This window comes from Garra rufa, chromosome 11 (genome assembly GCF_049309525.1).
Source record: "Garra rufa chromosome 11, GarRuf1.0, whole genome shotgun sequence".
Taxonomy (NCBI): domain Eukaryota; kingdom Metazoa; phylum Chordata; class Actinopteri; order Cypriniformes; family Cyprinidae; genus Garra; species Garra rufa.
The window spans coordinates 45,977,166-46,000,035 of NC_133371.1; the positions used below are offsets into that span (position 1 = coordinate 45,977,166).

General features: G+C 27.1%; 1 protein-coding gene across 1 annotated transcript in view; it reads left to right on the top strand.

Moving 5' to 3' along the window:
* Window positions 1–4,976: 4,976 nt before the first annotated feature.
* LOC141345390 (xaa-Pro dipeptidase-like) overlaps window positions 4,977–22,870 on the top strand; it is a 60,297-nt gene continuing 42,403 nt past the window's right edge. Inside the window, exons 1-4 of the mRNA XM_073850243.1 lie at window positions 4,977–5,079; window positions 9,513–9,699; window positions 14,780–14,907; window positions 19,957–20,020. Coding sequence (XP_073706344.1) covers window positions 5,066–5,079; window positions 9,513–9,699; window positions 14,780–14,907; window positions 19,957–20,020 — 393 coding nt within the window. The 5' untranslated portion in view covers window positions 4,977–5,065. The remainder of the gene's footprint in view (window positions 5,080–9,512; window positions 9,700–14,779; window positions 14,908–19,956; window positions 20,021–22,870) is intronic.

Here is a 22,870-nt window from a genome sequence, read left to right on the forward strand (position 1 = left end):
AATTGTTAGATAAATCCTATTAGATAAAGCAATTAAATAAAACATAATAAAATTGATAACAGTGTTTAGCCATTTATTTATTTGCATTTCATTCTACAATATTGTCAGTATTGTGTCTTGTTCTGTCATGTTTTCCTAGTGATTTCCCCCCTGTGTTTCTAGTGTAATTGGTTTAGTCCTTGTTAGTATTAGTATTAGCAAAATAATGAAGAACAGATGAAATGAAGATGGCCACAATACCAAGTATTAGAAGAATATTAAAATCCAACATGAAAAAGAATAAATGTTGCTCATAAAGAGCATTAGAGTAAGGCACACTTTCTTTACCGCTCTGCATACAGCGGCCGCACAAATGTGCTCTACATCCCTGATGCTATGTGGAAAACTACCATTTAAAAATGCTACTGCTCAAATTAATTCATGCAGCAGGCACTTGGATATGGATATGGCACACAAAATCTAAATAATCCTGTATTTATTAAGAAAATTAGGATTCATGTCTGCATGATGAAAATAAATGTAATGAATGAATGCACCTGCACTGCAAAAATGCTGTTTCCAATCAAAATATCTAAAGATTCTTAAAACAAGATGCATTTTCTACATAAGAAAAAATGATATAAGGTATTCAAATTATCTGCCAATGGGCTAAGAAAAATAATCTTGTTTCCATTTGCATTAAGATTATTTTTCTTGTTTTAAGTAAAATGCACTAAATTTACATTCCAAAACACTCACTAAGAAAAGCATTTTTGCAGCGTAAATGAATGAGGTATTTAAACATAGCTTACAGTTTAAAAAGGGGGAGGAGACCGAAAGAAACTCTGGGTTTACCTAAGAAAACCTGCTCATGACCAGGTTAGGTTCACAGAGTAAGTTACCAAGGTACTGTAACTGACACTGAGTTTAAGTTACCTCTCTTTCAGAAACAGGCTTGACCTACCCTGCTTTCTCAGGTTTGACAAACCTCCCATTCTGAAACAGAAAACCCAGAGTTTCCCTCATTTCAGGGTTGACATATTCAGAGTTGTCACTTAACCTCCTTTCTGAAATGGGCCCCTGGTTTTGCTCCATGTACCTGTTTTGTTTTGTTTTCAATAAATATCCGTATCATTTGTGACCCTGGACCACAAAACCAGTCTTAAGTCGCTGGGGGTATATTTGTAGCAATAGCCAAAAATACATTGTATGGGTCAAAATTATAGATTTTTCTTTTATGCCAAAAATCATTAGGAAATTAAGTAAAGATCATGTTCCATGAAGATTTTTTGTAAAATTCCTACTATTAATATATCAAAATGTAATTTTTGATTAGTAATATGCATTGTTAAGAACTTAATTTGGACAACTTTAAAGGTGATTTTCTCAGTATTTAGATTTTTTTGCACCCTCAGATTCCAGATTTTCAAATAGATGTATCTCGGCCAAATAATGTCCTATCCTAACAAACCGTATATAAATAGAAAGCTTATTTATTGAGCTTTCATATGATGTATACATCTCAGTTTTGTAAAATTTATCCTTATGACTGGTTTTGTGGTCCAGGGTCACATTTATACTCCGGTTTCCTTCAAGTCTCTCCTGGCTCAACTCCACGACAGCTGTGACAAATATATATTTGAAGAGTTCATTTGCAAAAATATAACTTTGTTTTTAACAATTTTTAAAAAATTTAAAAATCTAATAAAATCATTTTTTTTTTTTTTTTGTGCATTCCAATTAATCAAACTGCAGTTGGGTTATTTTGATATAAAGTCAAATTAACTCAAAAATAGAGCTAACTAACACAATAAAACATAACATAAAAGACAACATAATAAAAAACATGATTTTTCAAATATGTGAAAAACTAAAATATATTTATAAATGTTAATATATTTTAATATAATGTATTATAAATGCAGCAATAAAACTGAATAAAGGCACGATAACATGACTTTTGAAAATGATAAAAAATAGAAAAATACTTTCTTTTATTTATTATTATTTTTTTTATATATATAGGTAAGAGTATAAGATCTAGTGCTTCTGATAATTAACCAACCTGATGAATTGTACATAATCATTCTCAAAGACCAGGAATGTGTTTTAAAAAGAAAGCTGGGTCCAAATTAATTTCATGTTGACTAAAGCATAATAAGGCAGTGAAACATTACAGCATAAAACAATACGCAGTGCATGTGGAGCAGAATGAAAAACAGGGCAGTGAAGGACAGTGGCTTCATTATTTACAGACCTTGAGGAAGATGCTCCGATTTAATGGAGAGAAAGAAAAAAAGCTAATCAGCAAGATTATGTGGATGCAATTACAACATCAAAGCCACAAGGCTCCTTAAAAACCACCAGAAAAAAGTCCTTACCGGCATATCAAGGTAACTGTATGCAAATTCACCCCTGATGGAGTCATGCGGTTATCTGTCACGAGAAACATTAGACGAAGGCGAGCAGAATGAGCCTAAATGCATCCGTTTCGCAGACTTTTATTAGACCGGTGTAATGCAACATCTGCAGGGACTGTGATACAAACGCAATCGTGTTTTTTACTGCTGTTCTTATGTTATTATTTCAGAGTTTGGGGCTGAACAAAGCCAATGATAAGATCCACAAATCTAGCCCTGACGGAAAGGGACACATCCTGAAAGGATTAAATGATAAAAAAAGAGCGATGATACAGCAATAGATCGCACTGCAAGGCAGCGTGTGCCATCTTCAAATTGTCTTTTAATTTCCTCAAGGAGAAAAACTTGTAATGATGTTGCTGAAAATACCTCTCTCGGGCTCAAAGCGCCATCGCTGCGTGATGTTCAGAGGAATTATGAAGCAATGAAAGATGAAAATCTCATTTTAACAGATGGTTTTGCTCTCCACGTTTCTTTGTGTTATGCTTTAATGCGACAGTTTATGGATGTTTCATCCTGTTTTACAAGCAACAAAAGACAACAGAGTAGGCCGAGGATTGAATGCTCATTTTAAATACAACATCAACAAAAGCCAACGGCTCCAAAGGTTAATTTCGAAGGTCACTGAATCATTTTTCCAAAATGAATTTCATTTTAAATGTACACTGGACAAAGTCAGCCTGAAAACCAATTCATAACCCATTTTAATTCTTATTTTTGCATAAAGTGCACAATAAAATCAGGAAGATGTACTAAATAGTTACCAGTGTTGGGGGTAATGCATTAGTAATGCAAGTTATGTAATAATATGACTTTTTCCATGTAACTAGTAAACTAAAACATTACTTTTTAATTGACAAGAAAATATCTGAGTTACTTTATTTTTTTCAAATAAGTAACGCCAGTTACTTTCCCCCCCATTTATTGATTAAAAGCTCTCCTGTCCCCATGTTGAGAGAAATCGTGAGTAAGATGTTACTTTAGTTCTAGAATAAATGCATTAATCTCACTGACTAAAAAAACAGATGCAGTATTCGTCAAAATGAATAATAACAGTGAAATTCAACGCAAACCTGCGATAATTAAATATGTTAAATAATACAAATATCCTTTATGTATTTAATCCCATTTTATTAACCGATGTCTTTGCTGCTGACCTTTCGATGATCCAATTCATCCATACTAATAAGCAAAAAATTACTCAAGATAATCTATTTGTTTTCCTTTTTTTATTGCTGAAGAGTTGACAGAGTTGTTCTTCTGCGGTCTACTGTACAGACATCAATCTACTTTTCTCTAAGCCTGAGGCTTTTGGTGTGAAAAGGCTTTTACGTTTGACAAAAATAGAACTTTTTATATTAAAAACAAACAAGCAAGCCCTGCCCAGATTTAAAAAGTAACGCAAAAGTAACGTAACACATTACTTTACATAAAAAGTAACTAAGTAACATAATTAGTTACTTTTTTAGGGAGTAACTTATTTTTTTAAGGAGTAACTCAATATTGTAAAGCATTACTTTTTAAAAGTAACTTTCCCCAACCCTGACACTTACAAATTGTAATCCGTTACTGATTTCAGATTACATGGCAAAAATTGTAGTCAGTAACGTAATGCGTTACATTACACATTTTAGGTAATGTAATCAGATTACTTTTGGATTACTTTTAGAATACTTTTGATTTAACTCGTTTATCACATTGATTTAAATAGGGTTATCTTGTGCCATAATGCTGTAAAAAAATGCAAAGAGTAAGAAAATCTATTCCATTATTTTTTAAGTGCATTAAACATTAGTTTAAACAAAAATTAGGGTTCATAAAGGAACTGCAGGGGGTTTGTGAGTTTAATGAAAAGCTAACAAACAATTAAATCATAAAAAATGTAAAGTCCAACAAAGTCAACATCAAGGGTATTTCTATAGTCTGTTTAAAAATAACAATTAAAATGAAACACTTACTAAAAAAGACAAAATATTATTATTTACCTGTATGCCATGCCTTGTGACCCTTAATCAACATCGAAGAAACCGTGAACATGCAAATGTGATACTTAATTACTGAAATATTGATTTTAAAATCTTAAAATAAAGTATATACTTAAAGTAGGCTACATTTGGTTTTATTTTCGTTTATATTTATGTTTTCTGTTGGACTAATGAAATTATTTTCGACTGTAAATTCTGTCTCAGGTTTATGAATCTCTTAATAAGAAAGCTGCTAAACACAAAATAATGACTCATGGTTATTCTTTGACATTTTTATGTGTAAATATTATTAATGTTTATTTTTTTTAGATGTTTATGTTTTTATCTATTTGTTTTTCTGTTTATATTTATGTATGTATTTATTTATTTATCTTATTAATATTAATTACAGCGATACAGTAAATATGGCGTATATTTAAATGTAAATAGTTTAAATATTTAAATAGTGTTTATTAAATAATAAAATTACAATGTTTTCCTATGTTTTTTTTTATTCAATCTGCATTCTGTGCAGTAATTTCATTAGTCAGCATTGGGCTTGCCTTCATACACGAGTATTGCGCAATACTGAACAGAGCGCGGTCATGTGATCGAGTGAATGCGCGGTGTGCACGCGCGCAGTGATCAGCTGCTCGTGGTCACATGACTCCATCTCTCAGCTGAACGGCAAAAAGCAGCAGCATGGCATCTTCACAGTGAGTTTGTTTTGATTTATTTCACTGTAGATTGCTGTTTTAGTCATAATCACGAAACATTTAATTGATAAATGCTTGTAGAGATGTGCTGTTCCGCTGCGCATGCGCGGAACGCAATGTTGACGCGCAAGTGTGTGTTTAATGTTTTGTCAGATATTTCTAGCAGACGTTTGTTTATTTAACTTCTTTGCTTAGCTTTTGTGTGTTAGTTTTGGCAATAAACTATTTCGAGTGGTGTAAATCCCTATACAAACCCGTACTATAGTAATGCCATGGTACAGTGGCGCTGTAAGAAAGCTTGGTTGAAAGTTGACCAAGTATGTCTAAAGTTAGTTTTATCATTACGTTTTACGTTAAATGTTTCTAAATGTGTATGTTTTGGGTGATGTGAATTGTCATTTCCTTTTTAAGTTTAACATTCTTATCTTATTTATCATATTTGTGCTGAAGTACAGATATTTCATGTAAACTGTCAAAATGTATATAATATGTTGCTTATATAGTCATATAAGTTATGAGTATAGCATATTCTGAAGGATTCATGTCACTAGAAATACTGTGGTACAGAATTGAAAGAATACTCTGGTATTACTATGATACATGTCATGTTAGCTGGTTTTATTGGAGGGCCATTCAGTGCTTTTTTATTTTGTGAACTGATTTATTTACAAACATTATTTATTCTGATTGGTTGTTCATATGGAAGCCCATTTCCATCGCGTAATAAAAAAAAAATGTAATTGCTTTTTATCTCACAATTCAGACTTTTTAAGAGGTATATACTCGCAATTGCAAGTTATAAAGTCAGAATTGCAAGATACAAACTCACATTTCTGACGGTTTTCTCAGAATTATGAGGTATAAACTCGAAATTGCATGTTATAAAGTCAGAATTGCATGATACAAACTCACAATTCTAATTTTTTTCCTCAGAATTAGGAGGTATAAACTTACAATTCTGACTTTTTTTTCTCAGAATTAAGAGGTATAAACTCGAATTTGCATGTTATAAAGTCAGAACTGCAAGATACAAACTCACAATTCTGACTTTTTTCTCAGAATTAAGAGGTATAAACTCGAATTTACATGTTATTAAGTCAGAATTGCAAGATACAAACTCACAATTCTGACTTTTTTCTCAGAATTAAGAGGTATAAACTCGAAATTGCATGTTATAAAGTCAGAATTGCAAGATACAAACTCACAATTCTAATTTTTTTTCCTCAGAATTAGGAGGTATAAACTTACAATTCTGACTTTTTTTTCTCAGAATTAAGAGGTATAAACTCGAAGTTGCATGTTATAAAGTCAGAAATGCATGATACAAACTCACAATTCTGACTTTTTTTCCCAGAATTATGAGGTATAAACTCACAATTGCTAGTTATAAAGTCAGAAATGCATGATACAAACTCACAATTCTGACTTTTTTCTCAGAATTAAGAGGTATAAACTCGAATTTGCATGTTATTAAGTCAGAATTGCAAGATACAAACTCACAATTCTGACTTTTTTCTCAGAATTATGAGGTATAAACTCACAGTTGCAAGTTATAAAGTCATAATTGCATGATACAAACTCGCAATTCTGACTTTTTTCCTCAGAATTAGGAGGTATAAACTTACAATTTTGACTTTTTTCTCAGAATTATGAGGTATAAACTCGAATTTGCATGTTATTAAGTCAGAATTGCAAGATACAAACTCGCAATTCTGACTTTTTTCTCAGAATTATGAGGTATAAACTCGAAGTTGCATGTTATAAAGTCAGAATTGCAAGATACAAACTCAAAATTCTGACTTTTTTCTCAGAATTATGAGGTATAAACATACAATTCTGACTTTTTTTCTCAGAATTAAGAGGTGTAAACTCGAAATTTCATGTTATAAAGTCAGAATTACATGATAAAAATTCACAATTCTAATTTTTTTCCTCAGAATTATGAGGTATAAACTCACAGTTGCAAGTTATAAAGTCATAATTGCATGATACAAACGTGCAATTCTGACATTTTTCTCAGAATTATGAGGTATAAACTCACAATTGCAATTTCTAAAGTCATAATTGCAAGATACAAACAATTCTGACTGCATAACACAATTATGAGTTTATATCTTAAAATTACAAAGTCAGAATTTTGAAGTTTTTATTATGCAATTCTAAGAAAAAAAGTCAGAGTTGTGAGATTAAAAGTCGCAATTACATTTTCTTTGGTTTTATTCAGTGGTGGAAACAGGCTTCCGTATGTTCGTGACATTCAGCAAACAAATTGACATAATTATTATTGAATACAATATTATATATTATGTGTTGACATTTTGTCTTGTTAATTTTTACTGAGGAAGCAAATGTGAAATCTAAGTCTAAGTGCTACTATCAATTTAAATAGTATTTCATGTCTATCTGTTTATTAATTGAGCTAATTAGCTGTGTAATGAGCAGAATAATGTGCATTATAGCCAAATAAAACCTGGTCACCTGGAAGGAATATATTTAGCGATAATGGCCATCTGACTGTACACTACCTCTGAATTATGACACTTTTTATCAGGATGGCTGAGTGTGTAACCAGTTTAATGTGCAGTGACATGAATCTGAGTGACCTTTGACCACACAGAGATGCCCCTGATCGCTGTTAATCTTTACACTCCCTATCAGTGATAAAGTGCTCTTAAAGTCTTCCTCTCAGACTAATGAGAGTGTGATTTTACTGTAAAAAGGGTTCAATGGATGCAACTTGTCCTTAACCTCAGACATCCAAGATGTAGATGAGTTTGTTTCTTCATCAGATTTTCTAGAAATGTTTCATTACTCTCACCAATGGATCCTCTGGAGTGAATGGGTGCCGTCAGAATGAGAGTCCAAACAGCTGATAAAAACATCACAATAATCCACAAGTGATCCACACCACTCCAGTCCTCTGACGGCACCCATTCACTACAGTGATGGAAGTGATGGAATTTTGCTTTCTCCATTTTTGTGTGAACTATCCCTTTAAGTATTGCCTGCAGGTTGTTTTCCAGCTCTTCTGGCGCAGAGATCAGCAGAAATAATTTTTCTCTGCTATCATGTGATCAAGTCCAGCTCTTGCATAACAGCTGTGTTTACAGTCACAGAGCTTTTAGTGTCATCTCAGCAGATTTTTTGATCAAGAAAATGTATTTTTAGAGTTGAAGTCAAACGTTTACATCCTCCTTTCAGAATTTGCAAAATGTTTGCTGAAATAAGAGGGATCATATAAAATGCATGTTATTGTTTATTTAGTACTGACCTGAATGAGATATCTCACATAAAATATGTTTACATATAGTCCACAAGAGAAAATAATAGTTGAATTTATAAATTCTTAATACTGTGTTGTTACCTGAATGATCCACAGCTGTGTTTTTTTGTTTAGTGATAGTTGTTCATGAGTCCCTTGTTTGTCCTGAACAGTTAAACTGTCTGCTGTTCTTCAGAAAAATCTTCAGGTCCGCATTTTCAGCATTTTTGTGCATTTGAACCCTTTCCAACAATGACTGTATGATTTTGAGATCCATCTTTTCACACTGAGGACAACTGAGGGACTCATATGCAACTATTACAGAAGGTTCAAACACTCACTGATGCTCCAGAAAGGAAAAAACATGCATTAAGAGCCGGGGGTGAAAACTTTTAAACAGAATGTAGATGTGTGCATCTGTCTTATTTTGCCTAAATATAATATTGTTTTATTTAGTACTGCCCTTCGGAAGCAAAAGAAGATAGTAACATGTTTCCTAGATGACAAAATAAGTCAAATTCACCCTGATCTTCAAATTCCAAAAGTATTCACCCCCGGCTCTTAATGCATGTTTTTTCCTTCTGGAGCATCAGTGAGTGTTTGAACCTTCTGTAATAGTTGCATATGAGTCCCTCAGTTGTCCTCAGTGTGAAAAAATGGATCTCAAAATCATACAGTCATTGTTGGAAAGGGTTCAAATACACAAAAATGCAAAAAACTGAAGGATTTTTCTGAAGAACAGCAGACAGTTTAACTGTTCAGGACAAACAAGGGACTCATGAACCGCTATCACTAAACAAAACACAGCTGACATAATATTAAGAATCAAGGGGATGTTAACTTTTGAATGGGGTCATATTTATAATAATGAAAATATGTTATTCAGGTCATTACTAAATATACAATAACATGCATTTTGTATGATCCCTGTTATTTTACAAAAATAATTAGCATTTTGCAGATTCTGAAAGGGGGATGTACACATTTGACCTCAACTGTACTTCTTTGTAGCTGAAAATTAACAACGCTTAACACAGTTTTTGTGTATATTGAATGAACAGAAAATGAAAAGAACCTTTAATTTGTGGTTGTTAACTAGGTGCAGTGAACCCAGGATAATTTGCTGTGTTTGTTGTGAATAACGTGTATGTTTTTGTGTCGTCCATGACAGGAAGGCAGTATATTGGCTGGGAAAAGATACTCTAAGGGTATCTGCCGCCCTGTTTGCAGAAAACCGAGATCGTTTGTGTCGAGGCCTGAAAGCTGAGAAGGATTTTAAGGCTGGATCTGTGGTGGTTCTTCAAGGAGGAGAACAGAAGCAGAGATACTGCACTGACACCGACATGCTCTTCAGACAGGTGCTAAACACAAACTACAAGCGAAATACAGATCCATGTGTTTTTTCATTAAAAGATGAATAAATAAACTTTCCATTGATGTATGGTTTGTTTGGATAAAACAATATTTGTCCGAGATACAACTATTTGAAAATCTGAATCTGAGGATGCAAAAAATCTAAATGCTGAGAAAGTCGCTTTTAAAGTTGTCCAAATTCTTAGCAAAGCATATTACTAATAAAAAATCAATTGTGACTTCTGAATATCCGCTATTTGAGAATGATGCATTTACCGAACAGGGGCTAACTGGACCTTGCTAACCGGTCAAACCTTGACCTCCTAGTCATAACACTGGATGCATTTTTTTCATGCAACTTTTTTTTAAAATATAATTTTCAAATAATATATTTGTGTATGTTTTATCAAATGCACAATGATAAAACAATAAAATAAAACGTGAAAAAAAGTATATATATTTACTTAATTATTAATATCTGGAACAACAGACGAATGGATGCATACGTACATTTATTTTTAAATATTTTTATTTATTTATTTACTTTTTTTAAGTTTTTAAGTATTACGTTTTAAGTATTAACTTTTAAAAATGATACAAATAAATAATGTAAAAATACAAGTCTTTTTATTATTATTATTATTTTTTTTATAATACTAAAAACTTTAACTAAAATTAAAACAGAAAATATAAAAATAAAACTGATTTAAAATGTTAATAAAAATACTAAGTGTTTAGAGTCTTGCATCAGATGCAGTCTGACTTGTAAGAGTCCTTAAAGGCATATAAAAAAATGCTTACTATTAAATAATGCAGTACCACCTTATTTTTGTGACTTCTGAATATCCGCTATTGGAGAATGATGCATTTACCGGTAGAGACTAACTGGACCTTGCTATCTGGCCAAACCTTGACTTCCTATTCATAACACTGGATGTCTATTTCATGCATAGACACATTTTTTTCATGCAATTTAAAAAAAATATAATTTTCAAATGATTTGTGCATGTTTTATCAAATGCACAATGATAAAAAAATTAAAATAAAATGTACAAAAAAAATTCCTCTTAAAAAAAAGATAACAATTATACAAATAAATAATTAAAAAATTAAAAATGTATTTTTCTTTTAAATATTTTTTTTAAACATGGATGTCTACATTTTTTTCATGCAATTTAATAAAAATATAATTTACATGATAAAATGCATGTTTTATCAAATGCACAATGATAAAAAAAATTTAAATAAAATGTACAAAAAAAGTCCTCTTAAAAAAAAAAGATAACAATTATACAAATAAATAATTAAAAAATTAAAAATGTATTTTTCTTTTAAATATTTTTTTTAAACATGGATGTCTACATTTTTTTCCATGCAATTTAATAAAAATAATTTACATGATAAAATGCATGTTTTATCAAATGCACAATGATAAAAAAAAAAAAAAAATGTACAAAAAAAAAGTCCTCTTAAAAAAAAGATAACAATTATACAAATAAATAATTAAAAAATTAAAAATGTATTTTTCTTTTAAATATTTTTTTTAAACATGGATGTCTACATTTTTTTCCATGCAATTTAATAAAAATAATTTACATGATAAAATGCATGTTTTATCAAATGCACAATGATAAAAAAAAAAAAAAATGTACAAAAAAAAGTCCTCTTAAAAAAAAGATAACAATTATACAAATAAATAATTAAAAAATTAAAAATGTATTTTTCTTTTAAATATTTTTTTTAAACATTAAAAAAATATATATAATACATGTATTCTTAAAAAAAGATAAAAAATTATACAAATAAATAATAAAAAAAATTAGGTTTTCTTTTTCTTTTAAATTGTTTTTATTATACAATAAAAAAATATTTTTATTTATTTATTTATTTTTGGATGTCTATTGCATGCATAGACGCATTTTTTCATGCATCATCACTACAGCTACTGGAAAAATGCTGCGTGCATCGTGTATCGACACATAATGTCTCGGTGACTAGCCCCTTTTGTCTCTAAATGATTATTGAGCGTTCGTCTTCCCATTATACTCGTTCGTAAGTGGTGCTCTTGTTTATGTTATGCTAAATGGTAATTTGTGTTGGCAAGAGGCGTGCGAGTTCAGACCTTTTATTTGAGCGCTACGGTTGGGTGTCTGATAGAGCCCCTAATTTACTGCATTTACATAAGTTGATTGAACATAATGAGCAGCGTGTTTCTCATTCATTAGCTACAAAAAACGTGCACATCCTGTGTTGTTTGGCAGAGATTGCACTCCGGTATCTCGTGGAGTGAGTCTTGCGATTTTTGTTTTGTGATGTTTACTACTTGAGGGCTTCCCTGCTTTCATCTTAATTTAACTGTAAATAATTCATAGCCATTAATTTGCTTGTCTTGTGTTGTCGTTTTTGCATCTTTTTGAAGTGTTTAGTAATTTGTGCTCGTTAATAAGTGCGTGTGAGTTTTATCCCACAGTGATTTTATTGCACCGCTTCGTTACGCAATTCGTACTGAACGCACGTGAACTCTGTGATGCACGCAAGACAATAAAATGACTCGTCCTCCGTGGATTAGATAGTGTGCTTATCTGATCCTGATAGAAGATTGACTAAGAATGGCCTCCTTTTTATTCATGAGTCTGAATTTGTATTAAATTTGGGCGCTACCTACAAGATGTTGGGGTGGGATGACAAGATACTTTTGCTGAAATGCAATTCAGAGAAATTTAACAGAGACACAACAGGAATGGATGGATGCATGTATGCATTCATTTTTAAAGTACTTATTTATTTGTTTATTTTTATTTATTAAAAAAATACTTATTATTTATTAAGTTTTAATTAATTAATTAATTTTTATAATTTTCTAATTATTATTATTTTTTTCAAATAAATGTAAAATAATAAAAATCAATTATTAAATAAAATAAACTATACAAATAAATAATTTAAATATTAAAGTTTTCTTTTACTTTTAAATTGTTTTTATTATATTTTATAAGTCTAATTTAAAAATATATAATCGTAATAGTTTGCTAATTATTTATTTTTAACCATTTAAATTAATTTTATGATATAAACATTTCTTATAAAATATTTTCATTTTAAATTTATTCATTTTAATAATTTAAAATAATTTATTAATTTATTTTATTATTCATATATTATGTTTTAATGTAAAAAGATAAAAAATATTAAATAAAATAATAATTAAATAAAATGTGCAAAACAAAAATGTCATTTTTAAATGTTTAAAAATTATAAAAATAAATTAAGTTTTATTTTTAAATAGTTTTTATTATATAATATATAATAAATGTATTCTTTTAATAGTTTTAAAATGATTTACTTTTAAATTGTTATAATATATCTTCATTTTTAAAATGCATTTATTTTAATCATATAAAATGATTTTTTATTCATTTATTTAATCTGTTTAATCTGTTTTAATTATTATTCATTTATTTAATTATTAATATCTGGAACAATAGGAGTGAATGGATTTTTAAATTAATTATTAGTTATTTAACTTATTTATTTATTTGTTAAATTTTAATAAATTAATTTATTAAATCAATCAAAAATAGTAAATCAAAAATATTAAATAATATTAATAATAATAAAAAAGTCATTTTTAAAAAAATATAAAAAATACAAAATAAATAATTACAAAAATTACAAGTTTTCTTTTTTGTTTTATTATATTTTATAAATGCAATCAACTATGTATAATAAGCATTGTTTTAATAGTTTTAAAATAATAATAATTATTAATTATTAATTATAATTATTAAAAACTATTTTATTATTTATTTTATAACTTTCAAAAAAACTTTCTTAAAGCACAAAAAGCAGCTTTCATAATTAAATTAATTATTAGTTATTTAACTTATTTATTTATTTGTTAAATTTTAATAAATTAATTTATTAAATAAATCAAAAATAGTAAGTAAAAATATTAAATAAAATTAATAATAATACAAATAAAAAAGTCCTTTTTAAAAAAAATAAAAAATACAAATAAATAATTACAAAAATTACACGTTTTCTTTTTTTGTTTTATTATATTTTATAAATACAATCAACTATGTATAATAAACATTGTTTTAATAGTTTGAAAATAAAAATAATTATTAATTATAATTATTAAAAACAATTTTATTATTTATTTTATAACTTTCAAAAAAAAAATTATCCTCATTGTAAATTTAATAATTTGAATCATTTATTTATTAATTTATTTTTTTCAAAATGAAATGTCCATATACATATGGACCATACATATGTTTCAGGCCTTAAAGCACAAAAAGCAGCTTTCATAATTAAATTAATTATTAGTTATTTAACTTATTTATTTATTTGTTAAATTTTAATAAATTAATTTATTAAATAAATCAAAAATAGTAAGTAAAAATATTAAATAAAATTAATAATAATACAAATAAAAAAGTCCTTTTTAAAAAAATACAAATAAATAATTACAAAAATTACAAGTTTTCTTTTTTTGTTTTATTATATTTTATGCAATCAACTATGTATAATAAGCATTGTTTTAATAGTTTTAAAATAATAATAATTATTAATTATAATTATTTAAAAAAAATATTTTATAACTTTCAAAAAACATTTTTTTTTATCCTCATTGTAAATTTAATCATTTGAATCATTTATTAATTTTTTTCAAAATGAAATATCCATATACATATGGACCATACATATATTTCAGGCCTTAAAGCACAAAAAGCAGCTTTCATAATAAAAACAATATCTCCAATTTAGCCAGGTGTGACATTCGTTATTAACCTTCCGTATCGGTTAACACTTAATTCACTCTCTGTGTTATTGCTCATTTCAGAAATACAGTCCATAGAAACACAGTAACGCATCAAATAGCGTGTATGTATGGAAATAACCCACTCGAAGCTGTTGAGATCTGTATAGATTGCTGGGAGCGCAATTTGTTCTGCATTATGTTCAGAAGAGGCTCTTGAAGCTCTCACTGAGTTAAACGTGTTTAGATCACAAATCTCAGCTTACAGGATCTCACTGATGGCTGGTTATTTCATCTGTGGATGCATTTCTGTTCTGCAGGAGTCGTTTTTCCACTGGACCTTCGGTGTGACGGAGGCCGACTGCTACGGCGCCATCGACGTCAACTCCAAGAAATCCATCCTGTTTGTTCCCAAGCTGCCGGAGAGCTATGCCACATGGATGGGAGAGTGAGTGACGCCTTCAGACGCTCTGGTTCTCATGTGCATGTATAACTTTCATGCTCAATGATGTCTGCTGATAGGATTGACTTTGAAATTCTCTGGAGTCAGCAAACGTTTGATTTTATTTTGTCTCTTTATAGTTGCCCTGGAATGTGTTTCTCCGTTTCCTGTAAAGACCCTCAGTAATTTATTTTACAGATTTAATAGTTTTGCGAATTAATTAAAAGGAATATTCCTGGTGTAATAAGTGACATGCTGTTTTTAAATATTTTAAATATTATTATTATTATTATTATTAACAACAATATTATTATTTTTTTAAATATATAATTATATTATATTTTAAATTCAAATATTTAAAATATAATATAATTATATAATAGTAATAATAATAATGATGATGATGATAATAATTAATATTATTATTATAATATAATTATATTGTATTTTAATTATGTATTTAAAAAAATATATATATACATATTTAAAATATATACTGTATAAATATATATAATTTAAATATATTGCTATATTATTATTCTAAATATTTACATTTTGAAAATTATATTACATTATTATAATAATATACAAATATATAATTATAATTATATTTTAAATATTTGTCAAAAAAGGTCAAATTAATTTACCTTTATTTTTATATAGCACTTTTTACAATACATATTGACAAAGCAGCTGTACGTTATAAAAAATGTAATATATAATTATAAATATTAAACATATTCATAAGTAAATTTTTTGATTATACAATACATTTTTATATTTAAAATATAAATATTAAGTATAAATATGTCATTTTAAATATTTAATATCTAAAAATGTATTATAAAAAATCAAAATATATGAAATATATATTGAATATATTGTAAATATTTATTTTAATAAATATATGATTAATTACTATAATCATAATTAATAGTTTTATTAATTAATTAGCATATATATCTATATGAAAATGTATATTTTTTATATTTAAAATATAAATATTTAGTATAAATATAATTTTTTAAAATATTTAATATCTGAAAATACATAAATCTATATATAATAAATATTTATTTTAAATTTGAAATATGTATTTTTTAAACTATATATTTATTAATTATTATAATTGTAATTAATATTTGTGTATGTGTGTATAAATAAAACATTAATCTTTGTTGTATTTTATACTGTATATTTAAAATATAAATATTTAGAATAAATATATTTTTAAAATATTTAATTTCTAAAAATGTATTATAAAAATATATAATAAATGTATTATATATATATATATATATATATATATATATATATATATACATATTCTTATATTTTAAATATATATAAAATAAATAATCTTATATTTTAAATGTTTATTTTAATAAATTTGTAATTATTATAAATTACATTTATAATTCATATTTGTATAATCGAATTAGCATATATATTATAATTAACATAAATATACATATTCACAATACATTTTTAATACAGTACATTTTTATATTTAAAATATAAATTTTTACTATAAATATCTATTTTGTATTCTAAATATTTATTTTAATAAATATATTAATTATTATAATTAACATTTGTATTAATTCACACACACTAACTTTTTAAATTCACAGCTTGCTGTAAATTCGCATTTCTTTAGCTGTCCACATTGCATTGTAGTATTAGCAAGAACATCCTCTCTCATTCGTCCTCATAATGTGAGAAAAGGTAGGCATGAAATCAAACTCTGAAAGATTATATAGGACGCGTAAAAGCCCTGCGGTTCTGATGCGCTTTAGAAGCTGCTTGGAGACGGACGCTACAGTCAGAGTTTGCTGTCAAGCTTTGAAATCAACCTGCGTTTTAAATCTTCCTTTCAAAGGAGTAAATTATCTTCTTTTTCATGCTGCAGCGCTGCTGGATAAGCCGTCCCAATCTAATACATGCTTTCCTCACTTCATCTGATGAGTTTGGGGCCGTCGCGGGTCAGCGGTTCTTCTGATGCGCTTGTTTTTGTGGCCGCTTTGATCAATGACCCCACATTCAATTCTCGCTGGTTTTCTTGACATTACAGTGTTTCTGAGTGGCATGAAGTGCATTGTTCAGCTTTAGCACCCTGGGGTTTGTAAAAAACATGGACTGGATCATAGAATCATGAGTGGAATGTCACGGATTTTAGGTTTAACTTGAAGAAATTGTGACAGAAATATTGCTATTGTAAAGTAGAATGCATTTTTAATAATAATCACAATTTTTCTTTCATGTTTTTTAACATTAAGCCTCTTTTGTGCAGAACCCAAGTTTACTTCACCATTTTACCAATAATTCCTAATCTAATCATGACAAACTATATATCGTTGGAAAGGGCTAAGGCTCCTAAATAGATATTTGACATTTTTTTGTGTTACAAATTATATAGGGAAAATAATAGATTACTTCATGACAAGAGTGCACCTCATAAATCTACTTCCTTTGTCACAAACAGATTTCCTTGTTGCCTTTTTTCTGTTGCACTTTAGAAATCATAAGAAATGATATATCAGTTGAAAACTTAAAATCTCAAAATTCATCCTTTGAAAGCCATTTTAAAATCAGACATTGCATTAACATGAAAAATGTACATCAAAGTCATATTACAAAATGTTTTTGTTCATGAATTATAAAAATTTAAGTTTCAATTCTTCATTTTTTTTTTAGTACCAGAAAAATTTAAATACATGAGAAAGAATTTCTGGGGGAAAAAACAAACAGACAAAACATTCCATAGGGCTGTATTATTAAATAAAATAAATGTTAATTCAAAAATGTAAAAATTGTAATTACTTATATTATATACAGGTGCTTTTGATCATTCAAGTCCAATTAAACTGGTTATATGAAATCCTGAAAAAAAAAAAAAAATCATAGGGCTGAAAAATAAAATAAAGTTTAGTTTTTATTATATTAATTACAGGTGTTTTTGATTGTTGAACTCTAAAAACAGAAATATGAAATCCTGAAAAAAAAAGAATAATTTTTTTTTGCCTTCATTAGATAAAAAAAAATCATAGGGCTGAAAAATAAAATAAAATAAAGTTTAGTTTTATTATATTAATTACAGGTGTTTTTGATTGTTGAACTCTAAAAACAGAAATATGAAATCCTGAAAAAAAAAAGAATTAATTTTTTTGCCTTCATTAGATAAAAAAAATAAAAAATAAAAAAAATCATAGGGCTGAAAAATAAAATAAAATAAAGTTTAGTTTTATTTTATTAATTACAGGTGCTTTTGATTGTTGAAATCTAAAACCAGAAATATGAAATCCTGGAAAAAAAAAAAAAAAGAATTAATTTTTTTGCCTTCATTAGATAAAAAAATAAAAAAATAAAAAAAATCATAGGGCTGAAAATAAAATAAAATAAAGTTTAGTTTTATTTTATTAATTACAGGTGTTTTTGATTGTTGAAATCTTAAACCAGAAATATGAAATCCTGAAAAATTAAAAAAAAGATAAATCCTTTTTTTTGTCTTTCTTTGGTTTCCAGAAAAAACACACAAGTTTGATTAATAACATTTAATTAAACCAGTAAGCCACTTTTGATAAATTTTTGATCAGTATTATTAGAATTCAAATTAAACTGTTCCATTGTATTTGGGAATGTAGAGAAATTAAAACATTTTGGGGTAAAATAAAGGAAACGGTGAAGGATATTATTTCTAAAGACCTTCCTTTGGAACCTTCCTTTATAATTTTAGGTCTGTACCCCAAGCACACAGGATATGCAAAAAATGAGAAGCTGTTTATTGATATTTGTTTATTACAAGCTAAAATGTTGATTGCACTGCATTGGAAAAGAATAAGAAGACCAAGTATTGGACAATGGGTTAAACAGATGTTGGCTACTCTTCCATTGGAACGCATTACATACTTGTTAAAAGGAAAAAAGGACTTGTTTGAAAGTATTTGGAGACCTTTCATGCTTTTTGCAGAAGGCACAGACTTAACTGAAGATCCAGAGGAGGAAGATGGTTATGAAAAATTACACATTTATTGACCTGCTCAATATGAGTTGGTTGGTCTCTGATATCTTGTGTCAAAGGGCATTATCGATATTATATATGGTAAAATTGTATTTTGTGTCTGAGAGGATGTTCTGTTGAATGTCATTTAAATTCTAAAAAGACAAATAAACATTGTTGGAAAAAAAATAATTCAAATTAAAATAAAAATTAAAAAGGAAAACACAGATTTTGTAAAAAAAAAAAAAAAAAAAATTTAGAAAAAAAACTTAAACACATTTTATAGGGCCCTGAAAATTTAATTTTTAGATTTCAGTTATTTAGACATGCTTTTTGGTTAATTTTTTTTATTAACATTAAAATTATTGAGTCCAGAAAAAAATAAAATAAAATAAAATAATCATACTCCAGTCGCCAATGTCACATGATCCTATGATCACATTTTACTATGCATTTAAATATTATTTAATTATCCTTTTAAATGTCTTTACTGTCACTTTTGATCAATTTCATGCATCCTTGATGAATAAAAGTATGAAATTGTTTCTAAAATATCACAAATTTGACCCCAAACGTTTGACTGTTTTTGAGGAGAATTTCAATGGATTATTATCTTAATTAATTTCTGTAAACCTTGTGTTGTGCTCTGTAACCCAAATACCACTATTTTCTGTCAGCAAAGGGCCAAATTAAGTGTTTGCAAACTTTACATGCTTTTCTATATTAGTAAAGCCCTCAAAGTTATTGATGTGCAATTTGAAAATGAGGTTGGAGTGTGTTTGCATGAATACTTCACTTCCAAGAAGCACAAACACTTGACATCGAGAGTCCATTTACTTGATTGCGGAGACCATTAGCAGAATGCTGCCTGAAGTCCAGGCTTTGTCCAACAGAGAATCAGTTTTCAATGCAGTTAAAAGCTAAATGACCGTCATTAAAAACGAGGAGAGAAGAAATCTTGTTTGATCGTGTAATAACAAGAAGGGTCTAAATAAAGCACATCCACTCCGTGGGAAGTTCTCATTAAAACTCTTTCTGTCTGTCCGTCTCAACAGGATCTACCCGCGCGAACACTTCAAGGAGAAATATGCAGTCGATGAGGTGCATTACACCAATGAAGTGAGTACAGTTTCCCTTTAAAATAGTGCTTATTCATATATTTATATATTCATATATTTATATATTCTTTAGTGGCCTTGAGCTGCTTTATAACTGGGCTGGTTATGTTTTCGGTGACTTTAATTAAAGAGCATATGTGTTTAGGTGAAATATTATTTATAAGTTTATTATTTATGTTCTAAGATTATTAATTATATTATAAATAATTAGCCATTTTGATTAAAATAATAAATATTATTTATAATTTTATTATTTATGTTCTAATATTATTATTCATATTATTTATAAATAATAATTTTAGACAATAGTCATTTTTGTTAAAATATTTTTTGTAAATATTAAAAAAATAGTACTGTTTTATATTTTATATATCTATATACATATAAATATATATAAAGTTTTATATTTTATCTATCTATCTATCTATCTATCTATCTATCTATATATATATATATATATATATATATATATATATATATATATATATATATATATAACATTTCAAAAAAAATTATGTAACGTAATAAATATTATATAATAATATAAATTTCAGTAAAATATAAATAATAAACTGACAAAGGCATGAATGAATAGATGCATTTTTGTACGTATTTTTCTGTAGTTTTTAATTTTCTTCATTTTATTATTTATATTCTAAGATTGCAACTGGGCTGGTTTTGATTTAGGGGACTTTTATTAAAGAGTATATGTGTTTAGGTGAAATATAATTTATAAGTTTATTATCTATGTTCTAAGATTATTATTTATATTATTTATAAATAATCATTTTACTAATTTTAATCAATAGTCATTTTCAGTAAAATAGTAAATATTTTACAATATTTAAAAAAATAGTACTGTAATATTACATTATATAATAATATATATTTCAGTAAAATATAAATGATAAACTATCAATTTTCCCTAAAGGCATGAATAAATAGACGGACTTTAGCACTGTATTTTTCTGCAGTTTTTCCCCCGGCATATTTACTGTACTGCTGATCTCTTTATAATTTTTATCATTTTATTATTTATATTCTAAGATTATTTACATTATTTATAAATAGTAAAATAATAAATATTTTAAATATTTATGAAATAATACTTTATTATATTTGTAAATATTATATTATTATATTATATTATATATTTTAAGTAAAAAAAATCTGTAAAATAATAAATATTTATATTTTATATTTCAATAAAATATAAATAATAAACTAACAATTTTCCCTAAAATCATAAATGAATAGATGGACTTTTGTACTGTATTTTATCCTGCATTTTTCTTTTTGTAGTTTTTCATACATTCAGCTTGAAAAGCTGCTCTCTTTATAATTTTCATAATTGTTTTATTTATATTCTAAGATTATTATTTATATTATTTATAAATAATATTTTTTGTAAAATAAGAAATTTAAATAAATAAAAATAAAAATAAAATATAATATAATGTAATATTGAATTTATAAATGTTTTCAGTAAAAAAAAAACAAGTCAGTGAAATAATAAATATTTCTATTTCAGTCAAATTTAAATAATAAAATAGTATAAAGGCATAGGTGAACTGTATATTTCAGTATTTTACCCTCTTTAAAATAAATTATAATTTATTTATATTCCTTGCTTGTTATTTGTATTATATTATTATTGTTTTATTAATTATTTTCCTATATATAATTTTCATAATTGTTTTATTTATATTCTAAGATTATTATTTATATTATTTATAAATATTTTTTTTGTAAAATGAGAAATAATACTGTATTATATATTTAAATATAAAATATAAATAAAATATAATATAATGTAATTTTAAATGTATAAATAAATTTTTTCATAAAAAAAAAACAAGTCAGTGAAATAATGAATATTTCTATTTCAGTAATAATAAAATAGCGTAAAGGCAGTAAAATAATACATTTTCAGTAAAATAATACTGGATTGTATTTATACATGGATATTTTCAGTTAAATAATAATTAGTTACATTTTATATTTCCTTAAAATTTAAGTAATACAATTTTAAAAAATAATACAATTTTTCATTAAAGCAAAAATAATTATTATATTTTTCTGTAATTTTTTTTCTGATATTTTTATCCTTGTATACCTTAAATATTTTTTCTCTTACATTTTGAGTTTTTTTGTTGAAATTTAGTTCATAATTTTTCTGTATATTTTCTGAAATCAGGCTCTTGGTCATACAATGTCCTAGTTGCTGTCTAACTTTTAACTGAGCTCATTGCAGTTCATTGTGGGATTGCCTTATTTGTGAAGCACAGCTTTTAAATATGGCTAAAATTAGGCATTTTTCAAGTTTTTCTGCCTTTTGGAAAGTCCTGAAAGACTAAAATGCTGTCTAGGAAGCTCACTTGATTTTAAACAGAAGTAGAAAACATCTATGAGGGCATTTAAAACTGAGTGAATTATTCATTAATTCTGCGTTTCACGTGTGGAGGACTGACCTGCGGCCACAGGCGTCGATACGCAGACTAACAACTTACAATTAGACTTAAACTGCTGCATCTTAACATGCGCTGTGTGTCTGATACCGCTGGAGAAAAATAATCAGCTTCCTAGAGTCTGCAGGGATCTAAAGAGCTATATGCTCTCATTTATTCTGAGGATCTTCTTGTTGCCTTTAGGATTTTCAAATGTGCGTTTCCTATAATAGTTTTCTTTAAAGTGCATATGTGAGCATGCTAACCTAAAGAACACTGTTCTTGGTCTCTGAGACCTGAGACGTAAACACTACTGATGGATATCGACCAGACTGATTCAAATGCCAATATTTGTCCATTTTAATATAATTGCATTGGCAGATCACCATTCCAGTCAAGTATAA